Below are 14,740 nucleotides of genomic sequence, written 5' to 3'. Positions count from 1 at the left end.
GGATTTTATTTGCAAATTTAAATTAAATTTTTGAACACAAATTATATGAACATACAAAAGAAATACAAACTTTTTCATCATCGATTAATATTCATAAGTGGTAATCCTTAGTTCGCTACATTTCTTAGTTTAATTAACATTAACAGTAGAAAACATACAGGAGGATAGTTCTCCCAACGCAGCTTCCTCCTCGAGTTCGAGAAATTGGCATAGATTAATGTTATGCTAACTTTAATACAGGTCGGACTTTCAGTGGCAAAATTAGTGGTGTGTTCCCTATCTCCACAACATTGACGTCTTTTTACATTACTTACAGTGGTTGCTGTTGGCAGAAAAAAACTTCTAATATCCCTCATCTTCAAAGGGGGCGGAGGAGGTTGTATTTCTGTCAGGCTGTGAATATGTCTGTGTTTGTGTGAACGGGGGAAGGGGGTTAAGGCATCAGCCATTCAAACGTGCATTTAAGGGAAAAAATGGACTGGCACATGCAGCAATTGAAAAGGGGGCAATGAAAGTCTGAACATAAAATGAAAGTACTGTAATTCACTTAATAATGGTCGGGTCATTTCTATCCTTAACACGTATGAGAAGACAATCTAAATGACTGATATAACTGAAGTCATTACAGTATATAATGCAAATAAGATTGCTTAAAAGTTGTTGTTTTTTTATTTAATTTGAGCATCCTGAAAAGTTGGTAGTGTTCGGTCCCTACCGTCCCTATGCAAACTTACGCCCTTGTCGACTATATACAACAATTTGGCAAAGCGCAGATGACGAGAAATTAGTCTTTTAATCTGCCGTTTAGCCACGCCAACCATTATAGGGCTCTAGCGTCCCCAACAGGAGGATGACGTTCGGCAGGTTCATGGTTTCATCTGATTTAGAATTCAGCCCATTGAGGGGGAATTATTCAGAACGAGGAAAATGCGACGAAGAGAGCCGCAAAATGTCATTGTTTCAGTCTCTCTACTCCAATATTTTGACAGGATGCTCTTTTTATCGAGGTATTTTTCTATAATTGCTAAATAAATGGTATGGTCATGACAAATAACAGTCTTGTGCTAAATAGAATATGAAATAAAAATGCATTCATTCAGTACGACATGGCAAAATCACTATTGTCGCACCTCCCGAACGATATTTTATGCCACGTAGTAGTCAGGGTTTTTTCATTTCCCTGCCCCAGCTTCGGAGAATGTAAGCAAATCAAGAGGCGTGACAGCTAGCCGACATGCTAACTCGAACTGAGCGACGTCTCAAAGTCTTATTTTCGCTGTTCGAAGCGAAAAACCACACAAAAGTAGCCCGGATCATATCACATGGCGGCGGGGTTGTCGATTGTCTTCGCCGATCGGTGGCGAGCAAGTTACAGCTCTCCCCTGCTACGGACAGGAGAGCTCGTCGGAGAAGCAGCTGGAGAGTACCGCCGGACAAACCGGCCGACGTCGGAGGAGCGCGTTGCTGCCACATGGTCAATACGACTATGCCGTAAAATAATGCTTTGCTACACGGCGAAGACGTAAACAGAGAGTGGCGTGCAGTTGTTATGCAGCTAACATGGCAGGATGTGTCTAAGGAGAACTTTTCTACAAGTCCATCCATGATCAAACGTAAGTAAATAGTCCTTTATTTTAATAAAGTTTGTCGTGTTTACTTTGTAATTGCTGTATTTGCGACGATTTTTAACACAAAGTTGCAATTTCAGATGGGGTAGAAAATTTGATAGAACACCTGGCACAAGAAGAGGGCAATAAGCCGAGTGTAGAGGGGTGTGTTCAAACAAGCCGCCGGTCGTCAGCTGAGTGGCATTCTCGGTGGACAATCAGCCACAAAATGCAAGCCACCTCCGTATTAAAACCAATGCCATGATCCCAGTATTTGACATAATACAAAATACGATGTTTACTCACTTCCTCGTAAGTCCAATAGTCCCACAGTAGTAGGGCTTGTTTTGTCCAATATCCACGGTGAATCCAACTTGTGAAACCCAAAAAGGCTCACATGCCCCTCCCTGGTGCAGTAACAATTTTCTGCAGCACATTTGGCTGGCGTGATATGAAAAATAAAAAAACTAATCCGCAAAAACAGCTGAATCCGCAGTCCATCTGCATGCTATAAAGCAATGCTGTATTGTGAGATGTTGACCCGGGTGGAAGCCGGTGTGTGGAAGCCGGAAGTCACTCATTTTCATGGCGCAGGATTCAAAAATTGAATATATAAAACGATCGCTTCCACACACATCCAAGCGGTCCATTTAATTCAGGAGCATAAAAAACTGCGTGAAATATGAAATAAACTTGCCTCCTAACATAGGCGGGGTTTGACTTTTAGGGCAGGGAGGGCACAACATGTGGATGACTTCGAAACGCAGTGTCAGCAATAAAATTCACTTACAAGAATATTTATAATAATAAGTTTAAAACGAGCGTTTTTTGTTTCCCATCATTCTTGAGGGGAATTCTAAATCAGGCTGCTCAGGTCAGCTATACTTTTCGCCAAGATCGTCATTCATTGAATATGGTACGCCCGCCAGTGTCGTGCCAATTTAATTACCCCTGTCAAAAATTGTATCCCTTGGGCGGAGCCACTGTGCTGCACTGATTTACTTGATTTCCGTGTTTTGGTGATGTAGTTATCTGCGAGGTTTTAAAACATGGCCCAATCATCAAAGAAAAGTATAAAAAACTTTTTTTTTCTGTCGTATAGCGTAATATACTTACTGAATGTAAAAAAGGCAATGTTTTATTGTTTTACTCGTAGAATAACCTATAACTGTTATTATTGTAATTGTAAATTTGAAATCGAATCAATTGAAACACAAAACATTGATCAACATTGTCATCTTTTAGCTATACAGTTGTTATTTTTTTCTCAAAAGAATAGTTTTCATTCAAGTGTCTGAAATGTTTCATCAAAGAAAATGTCGACAATGCTTTGTATTTTTTACTGCAATACGTGCAGTGGAACTAAATGTGTACATAACGACCTTGGATAAGCGGGAGAAGATGGATGGATGGATGGATGGATGGATGGATGGATGGATGGATGGATGGATGGATGGATGGATGGATGGATGGATGGATGGATGGATGGATGGATGGATGGATGGATGGATGGATGGATGGATGGATGGATGGATGGATGGATGGATGGATGGATGGATGGATGGATGGATGGATGGATGGATGGATGGATGGACAATATAATATAATATTAAAATGATCAGAGGCCCTTGAACCAAAACGTGGCAGCCTTTGGGATATCAGCAGTTTACTGGAAGACAGTTCACATGGTCAACTAAGGCAATTTTGCCATCTCTAGCATAAATATATACATGACAAAACAGTTTTGTCAAACAACTGCACCATCTATTTACAACCCTAGATCCCAGGGAAGCATGCTGACACAACATTCCATCCCCACCTTCCTCTTTCTGGATAAGTGGAAAGAAGGAAAAAAAGAAGCAGATGACAGAAAAGCAGCTGGAAGGTCAGAGCTACAACAGAAGATAAGAATAGAGATGCAACAATGATAGATTGTTAAATTATATTTGTACAAAGTGGCAATCTGTTTCATGCCTATGGTTTGTCGATGATTACTGTAGGTGCAAATGCCAAAACCACAATTATATTTTGAAGCATGGTCTTTGATCATTTTGTAAACAAAGTTCCATGACTCATAGATAACCTTTGTCATTTGCTCAAGTCTTTCACAAACAGCTATATTATTAACCTGATGCAGGGCAGACGCAATCTTCTCATGACACCAAAACAAAATATGACTTAGCAGCTTCCTAAAGTATGCAATCTACAGTAAAGAATTCATTAGTCAAAGCACTCACTCTTTCAAGTGACTAAGAAAACCTTTCCAAGACAGAAAAAGGCACTGATCATGATTAAAACATTGATAACCCCATTTTAATGCACATCATGAATGGGTTTTAACTTAAACACATTGTGCATATTGATCATGAAATGAAACAACAGCCAAAAATTCTAACGTCATCTTAGCACCCCTAAAGAAATTCTCAGCACCCTGAAAAATACCAATGACAATAGTGGTTACAGTATACTCATGTTTGTTATCACTTTCTATTGTTTTCACACCATTGTATGCAACGGACATGATCGTTGCATATTTTAATGTGTAAGGGCATTTGCTGATATTACTTCCAAAATACATTGCAATATCTTACTCTCTCCTCCTTTTTGGCAGTTGGTCTTCGGTTACTTGATAGCATTCAAACAACTCATTTTAATACATTTTGAATTGAGTTTGAAATTCTCATTCCCATGTTTTTTATGTCTATCAAAAACAATCCCAGTGGTATATTTGGAATACATGAGGGCTAAATTTGCGTCAGCCACAAATAGCGTACTGCACGGATGCTATTTTTAGACCACAAGGCCACATGACGTCACCATCGTAAACCGGAATAGGGTCAACATATAAGCACGCTCACATACAACCTGCTTGTTTTCTGCCGGTAATCTTTCAAAAAAGAACATGCCGATTAAACACTGCTACAATGGAAATTGTAGAAATGACTCGAGACATTACGACCGTCCACATATGAAGGATGTTTCTTCATACATTTCCCGAAGCCAAAAACTGAGAGGGAAAAAAATGTGAACAATGGATTAACTTGAACAGACGCCCATAAGAGCAGTATTTAACACCAGGAAGGTGAATCCATTCACCTTCATATGCAGTAAACATTTTGTTGGGGGCCATGGCCCTACAGATCGACAATCCTGCCCCGAAGAGGTAAGCCATTTTGATATTTTTACGTATTTTTTAGCGTGGCGTTTTGCCTAGCTGCTTCTGTCTGACAATCAATGACCTGTTTTATATATCATAATTTATATATCACAACAGTCATGTAGGCCTATTTTTAAAAATACGGATATTTAAATAAATTAGCCATGTTTGGCCTTGGTCTTTTTGAAGTAAGCCTGTACATGCCTACAGGTAGGCTCTAGATTTCACAGTTTGACCCTATCTATTGTAAAGAAGGAGTGTAAATAAATTAATAGAATTGAGATTTGTTATTAATGAAAAAAAATAAAAGTGTTCGTTGGCTGTCACTGAGTAGCATTTGCGATCGCTACACAAAAATAGCAATATAAATGACCCCCAAGAACAGTCAGAGACGTAAGACAAACAGAGGATATGATACATAACAAAGACAGGGCATATGGTGGTAAAGGATAGCTTGATGAAACAGGAGAATGTCATCGCCAGTGTCGCAAGGCAATGCACACAAGAAAAAGGTGTCCATAAAAAAGCTACCTCTGGATGAGGACGGCTCTTTTTCTCGTCTTTTTCAGCCCTCGACACTCAAGCCATCTCTTAAACAGAATATTTTTATGCTCTTCCACATCTTTACCAGTGAATTTGGCACCAGCGACATCATTTTCGGACAGAACTGGTAGGTTTAGCTCAGTAAACATCTTGTTGGTACAGTATTTACATGCATCTAGCATGAGGGACAAACGTGAGTTTGACCCACCTAGCAACAGTTGCTAACATCATGAATATTAATGAGCAAAGGTGACGTGTGACGTGCGATACGCCACTACAACAAAATTGGAGTGATTACAAACTACTGATTAACATATACATTTTCGACTTCAATTTATCCTGTTTAGGGTCACATGATGAACCTCTCCATAGCTAATATTTAGTTTAGTATTTAAAATTTTGAATTGAAAAAAAAAAGTGGAAAATGATAAGTATTATGTATTTAGTTTTAACAAAGTAGAAAAAAGTGTTCGGTTTATTTTTTTACCATTTAAAAAGTGTTCATTTATTTATTTATTTATTTATTTCAAAGAGGAAAAAAATCCAGTATTATCTGATTTCTGTAGTCCACATTCTTACATAGAGGACAGAACAGAAATTTTATTTTAATTTTATTTTAGTGTGAAAAATGCAGTCGACGCTCATGATTTACTTTTGCAGACCACACAAAATTATGTGGCAGACCTGATTTAGCCTCAAGGCCTTGAGTTTACCACGTGCGTTATCCATCCTGCATGCTAAACATAAAATTTAAGTAGGTATATTTTGCTATGAGTTAACTCATAATGCTAAAAAGCAGACTCAAATCTTTTAAATTCTGACTCATCAAAGTCAGAAACAAAGATAGAGACACGTGTGTAGAAGACCCAACTCCACCAAGCCTGTTATTGTTACAGTGGACTCTGAGACTTGTGTGAAACACACAGTGTACAGCTATAAATAGAAAAGAATAAATCTGTCAGTGCTCAAATGATTCAGCGACTGTGTGTGTGAGCCTGTAGGAAGGATGCAGCAGAATTTGAATGTATTACTGCTAGTGTGTGAGTGCATAGCTATTTCTGTCAGTGTGTATGTATGTCTATATCACTACCTTACTAAGAACCACGAGGGGATTATCTGTAGGATGGGTTTGCTACGCTATAGAATCACATCAAAGGTTTCATTTCCCTAGTGTCATACTGAAATATTATGAGTATACACGTGGAAAAACAGAAAGACTCGCCACAATGAACGATATGAGGTCCCATACTTGTGTAACAATTCACATTTGTTTGCACATGCACTGCATGATTCTAGCATATGTGTAAGAGATTAGTTTTCAAGGCAGAGCTGCTTCTCTGATATGGAATCAAATGTGCTTGCTTTTATCTGCTCTGCATGGGCTTAGATCTGCTAGGCTTGAACGCAAGGGGGAGGAACACACAAACAGCATGTTTCCAGAGTAGACACACTGTGAAAGGCGTGCTTGCATGCAAATGTGCAGTCACAAATGCTGTACACATGTAAATGAGCAAACCACATTTAAAGACACATTTATCGGTTCAGAGTAACTTTGTGCTGTGGATTTCTGAGTGTAGTGTTTCGAAGTGACATACGTGTATGGAATTTACTGAAGCAACCTTGAAATGTACCCTTGGCTTTGTATTTTCATGTGTTGAAAATGCACAGACCGAAACATCTGCAATGCTTGCCAGTGTTTTTATATATGCCCATGGGGCCTGTTGTCTACTTTACTGCATGGAGCCTGGTAAGAACAATTAATATAGGGAAGAAGGGGATTTACGGTGCTTGTCAGTGTTGATTTGGAGGGGAAGTAAAATTTGCCACATGCTCTTAAACAGTTTTGCCCTTGTATGTTTACCTTGTACTTGCAATTTTAAGCACTTATCTGCTGGAAAATGTGTTGAATGTAGTCCAGCTTTTAGTAATGAACTCAACATTGGCTACCATTGCTGGCGATAGACGTTCGATCTATTTGAACTGGGAAGACTGGTAGTGAAAGATCAAGTTTCAGTGCCATTAACGTCCAATGGTGAGGATCAGGTCACAACAGAAGAGGACAGCATGCAGTTACATTGCAGTGGAAATGTTTGCTTTAAACCACATCTGCTTAACAGCTGCTTTGAGTCACACAAAAAAGATGCCAAAATTTTAATTTGACTCTTGAAATCGAGTTAAGAGGAACCACTCAACAAATATGTCAGAAAGGTTTGAAAGGCCCATCATCGATAACAGACTTAGTTGCACTGTATTATTTAGCAAGGTTCTCAAAACTATCATTGAATGGGCATCAACAGATGGTCTATTGTGAAATATATACCATCTTTAAAAGAAAACTACCCCACCAGATGTATCCACTCTTAATTTAATTGGTCAAATGTGCAAGGCAGCTAGCACAGAGGGGCAATAATATCTCACATGCACAAATGCACCCCCCACACACACACACAAACACACTATAAGAGCCTGCTGGGTAGAGGAAAGCTGAAGATGATGATGTCATTGCATAAACAATAGCTCTTTCAGTCTGGCACTTGTGGTCAGGAAGCAAGTCTGTGCCTGAAGCACAACATCTGTAGATGGGGGGTTGGACCCACATCATCTTATCAAAGCTTAGTGAGCTGTGGAAGCACCAGCAGAGCCTAAAAACAAATCCCAGCAGTTAGCAGAGGAGATCATGTCAAAGGTCTCTGCATCTATTTGGCATTCCAGTCACTTTGTAACTGGAGAAACAGTAGTGGAGCAGTGGGGGAAACCAATGTGTGCTTGCAAACCAAAGAGAAGTGCTGCCATAGTTCAGGTTACATGGTTCTCCCCATATGGTTCCTGTTAAAGCCTCCCCCTTCAGTAGCACTCATTTGTGTTCTTCAGCCATGGTTTGTACGATTAAAAGTGAGTCATTCGTATGTTGGTGTAACCTTCTGCTATTTGGGCCTTGGCATAGAATGGATCGGAATATTTGATACAATCATTGATTCATATGTGTAATTAACAATTTTTAAACAACATGACTGCCAACCAGATGTGAAGTGACTAACATTATGTCTTCTGAAATATGCCTTAGAAGTGTTGAAATCTCTTTAAATAAAAAAAAAAAAAAAAGTCATTCTTAAAATTGTTATAATGTAAAGTATAAAGTTTTGTTATTATGAATTACTTTGACCAACAAAACTGCTGCGTAATGAAACATTTCTGGAAACAAGCCTTTTGTAATAATAAAAAAATATAAAACATCCGTCATGTATATTCATGAAGCACAGTCATTCAAACTTTAAACTAATCAGGCTTACACTTTCAGATTTTCAACCTTTGTGACAATTTACTTTGATGTGTTATTATATCTTAGTTGATAAAGCTGAGCCTGATAGTTGAAAAAAGTCACGTTACGGTAAATATTCATGTGGTGTTTAGCGGTACATTAATTATCAGCACATTATTTGATAGCTGCCTTTTTCTTTTTCCTGTCAAATTACCATTAACTCATGAGCTCCCATGTCGGCAATAGACGTCCAGTCAATTTGAACTGGGATGGCTAGCAGCGATTGAGCACATTTTCATTCGCTGACAGCCTTCCCAATCAAAATGTATGCCATCTATTCAGTGACAAACTAATTTGAATTTACAGCAGATTTATTGGATGTCTATCACTGTACATCTATCATTGACAATAAAACTGAAAGAGACAACCCACATGTGATTATAATTTCATAAGTAAATGAAGAAAGTGCTTTATTTTGTTTCCATGGCACCATGTAACATGTGACACCATAATTGTGTGACTCAACCGCAGAGTAAAACATCATTTTAGAATGATAGATGAATTGTCTGTAGAAAAGTTAAATGTAACACTAACTAGAGGAAAATACAGTCTTATTTGTATTTTATTCATTTAAGTTTTACGTTAAAATTAATTCTAAAGTAGCCCAAATTTACAGAGAGGGAGGGAGAGTACTTTCACCAGTTTGACACTTGATAATTTATTTTTCAGTGGAGAGTGTTGTCATCTCTTCAAACTGAGTATGCACAAATTAACACAAAACAGGTTGTTTCTTTGATTGATCACGTTTCATGAATGTAAATTTGCAGACGAGCATTCCTCGCATTTACTTGCCACCCTGCCTCCAATTACCAACCTCGCGCCATCTGCTGGTTCAGTCAAGGTCACAACAAAGTGCACGTCAAGATCTACTGAATGCTATAATAATAATTTTTTTGCAAACTGGGATCTGCATCATCACTGTGAAAAGGAAGCAACATACAAAATGTTTTACCTTTTGCTCATTTTCGTTTGAAGTTTGTGTTTTTATATGAACACATATGTATGTTTTTTTTTTCCAATGTGTAATGCTTAATAGTTATTGATGTCTTCCCGAAATTAATATATGCATTTATTGCTAATATTTCTATTGTATAATGTTATTTGAAAAAAAAAAAAAACTGCGCACTTATCGACTCTAATTATACACTCGCCATACAGCCTTGTGTCCCAGATACCGCTGACACAAAAATAATGATGCTGAGTTTTGACTAAAACTGACAGAGACAGATTTATTAAACAATATTTAGTGCTATTTAAATTTGCTGCTGTGTATAATCTTAAGTATATGAGAGGATCATAAAATATGAAAAATAAACTCTCAAATGTCGGACCTTACCTGAGGGAGTTGTGCATGGCTCCACATCCCTCCAGGGCTTCGTGGGAGTCACTATGGTATCCATTGGGGATGGCCCAGCGTCCAGGTTGACTGAGAACAAACTCCGACCTGCTTCCTGGTATGGTGGTCCTCAGTGGGCTTCCTTCTACACCTGCCCCAGCCCCAGCTCCACCCCCGCCATCATCCCCATCATCAGGATCACTGGCTGGTCCAGCTTCAGCCACATCCTGCTCTTCAACTGTTGCCAGCTCCAGCTCCAGCGGCTCAGGGCCCTGTAAGAGAGCCCTCTGTTGGATCAGCGGTGTCAGTGGCGCTTCAAAGCTGACGCAGCTGTCAGTCTCATCAGTGAGCGACAGCACATCCAGGGAGTCCAAACTACTGTAACAGGTCCCGCCTCTCAGCAGGGCAGACTCCACAATGCGCTCAAATGTGGAGCTGAATCCATCCTTGTTGTCCACCTGAACTTTCTGTCTCTCTTCTTCCAAACCCCTCTCCTGTTCGTCCTCGTCTTCGTCGCGCACCTGCTCGACTATCTGTTCAAACGCTGAACTGAAACTGTCCTGGTTTCTCCTACCACTTCCTTCTTTTGGCACATCTTCCTCCTCCTCTTCCTCTACTTCTGTGTCAGCCTGTTCCACAGTGGTTTCAAAGTCAGAGCTAAAAGTGTCCAAGTGAATATTACACCCGACTTCATCTCCTTCGTAGTCTGTTTCAGCAACTTCATGATCGTCTTGAGTACCGTTTATGCCGTTTGTTAATCTGTATCAAAATTAGAAAGAGGAAAACACATTTCACATGTTGTTTAATCATAAAATGGACTGTGTCATTTATTTCATAGCCATGGAACGAAATCAAACATCAACTGTAGAATTTGGCTTGAATGGCTACGATGAAAGCTCAAGAAACAACTTTATGAAATACATGCAAGTACTGTACATTCCTGCTTTCTTGCTATTACTTAGCTTTCTATTCTACTTTTGCATTTGCTTTAAAAAAAAAACAACAACAACAAAAAATACAATTTTAAATGCACAACATTAAAATGTTAATAACTGTTCAGCATGTACGCTCGTTAAATACAAGGTTAAGTATGACAGTAGTTTTACGAGCTCAAAACAAAATTAGAAAAATTTGAATGTGCTTATATTTAATAGACAGTCACAAATGTAAATTTGTAATTACTGAGAGTTTTAAAACACAAAAAAATGAGCAAACGACGAAAATGGAACTCTTTCGATGATGATAGACGTTTAATCATGTCCCTCTTTTCATCCTTCTCCAAACTGAAATGAGTTTGTCACTAGACGTCCAATCCATTTGAATTAAAAGGGCTGACATTTGTTCATTCGCTGCCATTGAGTTAATATCGCTATGACACAGCATTGATATGATTTCAAATAGCAAAGAGAAATGAAAAATGCATTGCAAAAAAGTTTGGGTGTTAAAGGCAGTGTTTTGATGGCATTTTGATATAATTACATTTCACAAATACTGTCATCTTCAATGAATCGCAATACCGTAAACAGTAAACATTGTTTTTCTCCACTCATAAAAATGATACTACCCAACGTGTATGTGCCTGTTTAAGTATATTAAAGCTGATAAAAAGGTTGATAAACAGCTTATATGATGCTCTGTACAAGTGGATACCCTGCCAAAATCAGATTCAGTTGTGGTGATTTCCGTGCACTAAGCCTAAGCTGACCTAAGCAGTGGAAGTTAGAGGAACTGCAAATCAAATTTTCACCCACTGTCATCCATCATAAAGATCTTGAGTTAACATCTTCACATTGTGATAGTGAGTGTGTCTAGGAAAGAGATAAACTATGAAACTAACCGTCCGGCTTGCTGGGGCCGAGTTGCTTCATCCTCTGTGTGCGGTTGCATCTCTTCATTATTTCCACCCTCTTGGTCTTCTTTCATCTCATCTGCAGCATGTGTTTCATCCTCCCTTGTTGAGCTCAACTCATCCTTCCTGCATTTATCCCCGTTTGCCGCAACCCACTCCTCCTCCCCTCTGTCTGTCTGTTGATCATGAACATCAGCACTCTCTTCTAAATCACCTTCTCCTCCCTCTCTCTTTATGTCTGCCTCACCGTCAGCATTACACTGTGTCGCTTCTTCTTTGTCCTTCTTCACCTTTGCTCTAGGGTTGTTTTGCCCTCCCCGATTCAGAGCCTCTGCAGGCAGGTCAGTGGTAGTTGAGATAGGTTCTACTGTGTTCTCTGACGGGGTGTGTGACGACAAAGCCTGCCCCTCCTGGGTCATGTTGCTCTTCACGACAGGGTGCAGTTGTTCACTCTGGTCAGGGCGGAGGACCAGAGAGATTGGCAAATGGGCAGGATGCTCTGAAAAGCATGGTGGGAGAAGTACATTAAAAGAGCAGAGACTGCAACAGAGATTGTTAGTAAAAAGTTCCCATTGTGGACTGTCATTGAACTCTCCGATCGGAGATTCCAGAACTGGAAAACATTTACATCCTACCCTTCAAACTTTAAATAAGCAACATACAAAATACTTAATCAGGCAGTTTCTATGTAAATTTACTTCACCAAATAAAAAAAAAGACTTTTTTTTTTAAACTAAGAGAAAATGGTGTTTTAAAAGATTTTTTTCAATGCCAAATAAGTCTGGTGTATCCCCTAAAAAAAATATTGTCCAAACCCCCATAATGATGAAATTGATTCTTGATTCATTTTTTTAATAAAATGTTTCAATACTGTCCCTGGTACATGTGGAAACTGTGGTTTTAATAAACATAATCAAATATTAATTATTTTCGTGAAACGTGTCCCACAGCAAGCACACAACGCTGTTATTATAACCTTTTTAAAACAACACTTTGCAACTTTTTTGTTTGGTCAATTTTAGCGACGCCGGTGGACAAAAGCGGTAGTGTTTTGCCTTAAGGAAGACTGCGTTTCCCATGAGGACCAGCGCACACCCAAATAGTGTCGTAAAATCATCAATGAATCAAAAATCAATCTCCCAGATGCCTGCAGATGGATTAAACAAAATTTCTGTTTCCAGCGGCTGTGTGAAGGACGAATAGTTATAAGGTAATGAATCCAGTTGTGGCTAAACGATAGCATGACGGTTACCAACCAGTTGGCTTAGTGTGGCCAAATCCCTCCTACCCAGACGACGAGTTCGGTTGTGGGGGGGCATCACGCCAGCGAGTGAAAGCCGGGCCAATGTTTATTCTATATATCCTGGTAGCCTCTCTTTTTTTTCCTCCTCAGAAAATCTTTTTGTCTCTGCCATGTTTGCAGCATTCGCGGGTATGCGTTTGCACCAACTTCTGTCTTTATAATGAATGGGGAAAGAGGGAAGTAACGTATGCTGTAAAGCAGTCAGCACATGTGTAGTTTTTTTTTTTGTGTGTGTGTGGCAGGGTTCCTGCTACCCTCCTCAAAGTTAATAAGTGCCAGAGAAGCGATACAGACCCCCTCAAGATCTAAAAGAGGTGTCATTCAACTAATTGTCAGTCGACATATTTTCACAAATGTCATGAAAATATTTTATAAAGGTTGAAAAGTTACCTATTGTTGCTTTAAGCATGGTAGAAGGCGTATAAGATGAAAGTAGCAAATAACATGATGCACTGTACTCGAGATCATTAAACATTTTTCCAAAAGAAGTCTTAAATCTTTGCTTATATTTTTCACATTTTTTATGAAATAGTTATCCTTTAAAAATATATATCTACACACACACACCAACACACCGCGAGGTAAACAGCAAGCTTCTATACTTCTATGATAAGCTAAAATTTGGGCGATTTGCAACCCTGTTACTGTGATTATAAATCCTGTTACCTTGATCTCTAAAATGGTTTTTTGAAGTCTTGATTTGTTTGTTATCTATTATTTATGAATATATAGCAGAAAATCAGAAAAGTGAAGCCTTATTTTTCAAGAATTTGCCCACAAGTCCTTCTATTCTGGAATGACACAAATACAAGCCTTACTTTGATTAAATGTGTTGCACCGGGAGTTACATGCCTAAAGCACTTTGCCATCTTGCACAGGGTCCCAAAGCAGTGATGAAAAAAGGGTGTGAGACACTCGGAGCCCATCTGAAGCCTGCCAAAATGATCCAGCAAGCTCCTGCACTCTCTGTCTATGCAGATAATTGACAGCTGAATAACTTCCCAATTTTCCTATAATGATCTAAATGTGCTTTGTGAAAATTGTATAATGTGATTTTAACAGGACGTATCTGATATTGCTGCAGCATTGCTCTCACTGCCAAGACCCCTGGGGCTCATCTTTTTAATCACTACTCAAGGGTAATTTTAATAAGCGCAGTCTGATTACAGATTTGTGTGAATTATAAATGCTTTCTTATTCATTTTGAGTGCAGAACAATTTCGAGCTACAATCGATATGCTGAGGGATTTGGTAAGTCATAACATAAGTGATGCAAATTAATGAACCATTAAATAGTGTGAAAATCAATTGGTGAACATTTAATCTTTTTCTGTTTGAAAATTTTCAATAGGATATGGATGGTAAAATTGGTGGCAAAGTCCCAAATCGAATCGGGATGAGGCTTGGTTTGAGAAAGTTTTATTTAAGTTAAATATATTGTTGCGCATTTACGACCACTTTAATTAACGGGAGGCTTGTATGGATAAAATGGGGAAAAAAATAATTAAATAAAATATTGCTATTGTGTGTCAACATGACATGTACTGTCTGCATACATGCTCATGAAAGGAGCTCGGTAGTAGAAAAACATGTTCTACGACTGAAAACAAAAATAAAGCTGAAGAA

General features: G+C 38.8%; 1 protein-coding gene across 2 annotated transcripts in view; it reads right to left on the bottom strand.

Moving 5' to 3' along the window:
- psd2 (pleckstrin and Sec7 domain containing 2) overlaps nt 1–14,740 on the bottom strand; it is a 73,999-nt gene that overhangs the window by 27,995 nt on the left and 31,264 nt on the right. For both annotated transcript variants that reach the window (XM_057849956.1, XM_057849955.1), the window contains exons 2-3: nt 11,800–12,310; nt 9,963–10,721 (exon numbers count right to left, since the gene is read on the bottom strand). In XM_057849956.1, the coding sequence (XP_057705939.1) occupies nt 9,963–10,721; nt 11,800–12,230 (1,190 nt within the window). In that variant the 5' untranslated portion in view covers nt 12,231–12,310. The remainder of the gene's footprint in view (nt 1–9,962; nt 10,722–11,799; nt 12,311–14,740) is intronic.

The sequence above is a fragment of the Corythoichthys intestinalis genome, chromosome 11 (genome assembly GCF_030265065.1).
Source record: "Corythoichthys intestinalis isolate RoL2023-P3 chromosome 11, ASM3026506v1, whole genome shotgun sequence".
In the NCBI taxonomy this organism is placed as follows: Eukaryota; Metazoa; Chordata; class Actinopteri; order Syngnathiformes; family Syngnathidae; genus Corythoichthys; species Corythoichthys intestinalis.
The sequence above is the reverse complement of the archived record's forward strand: the minus strand, read 5'-3'. Positions and strand labels throughout refer to the sequence as shown.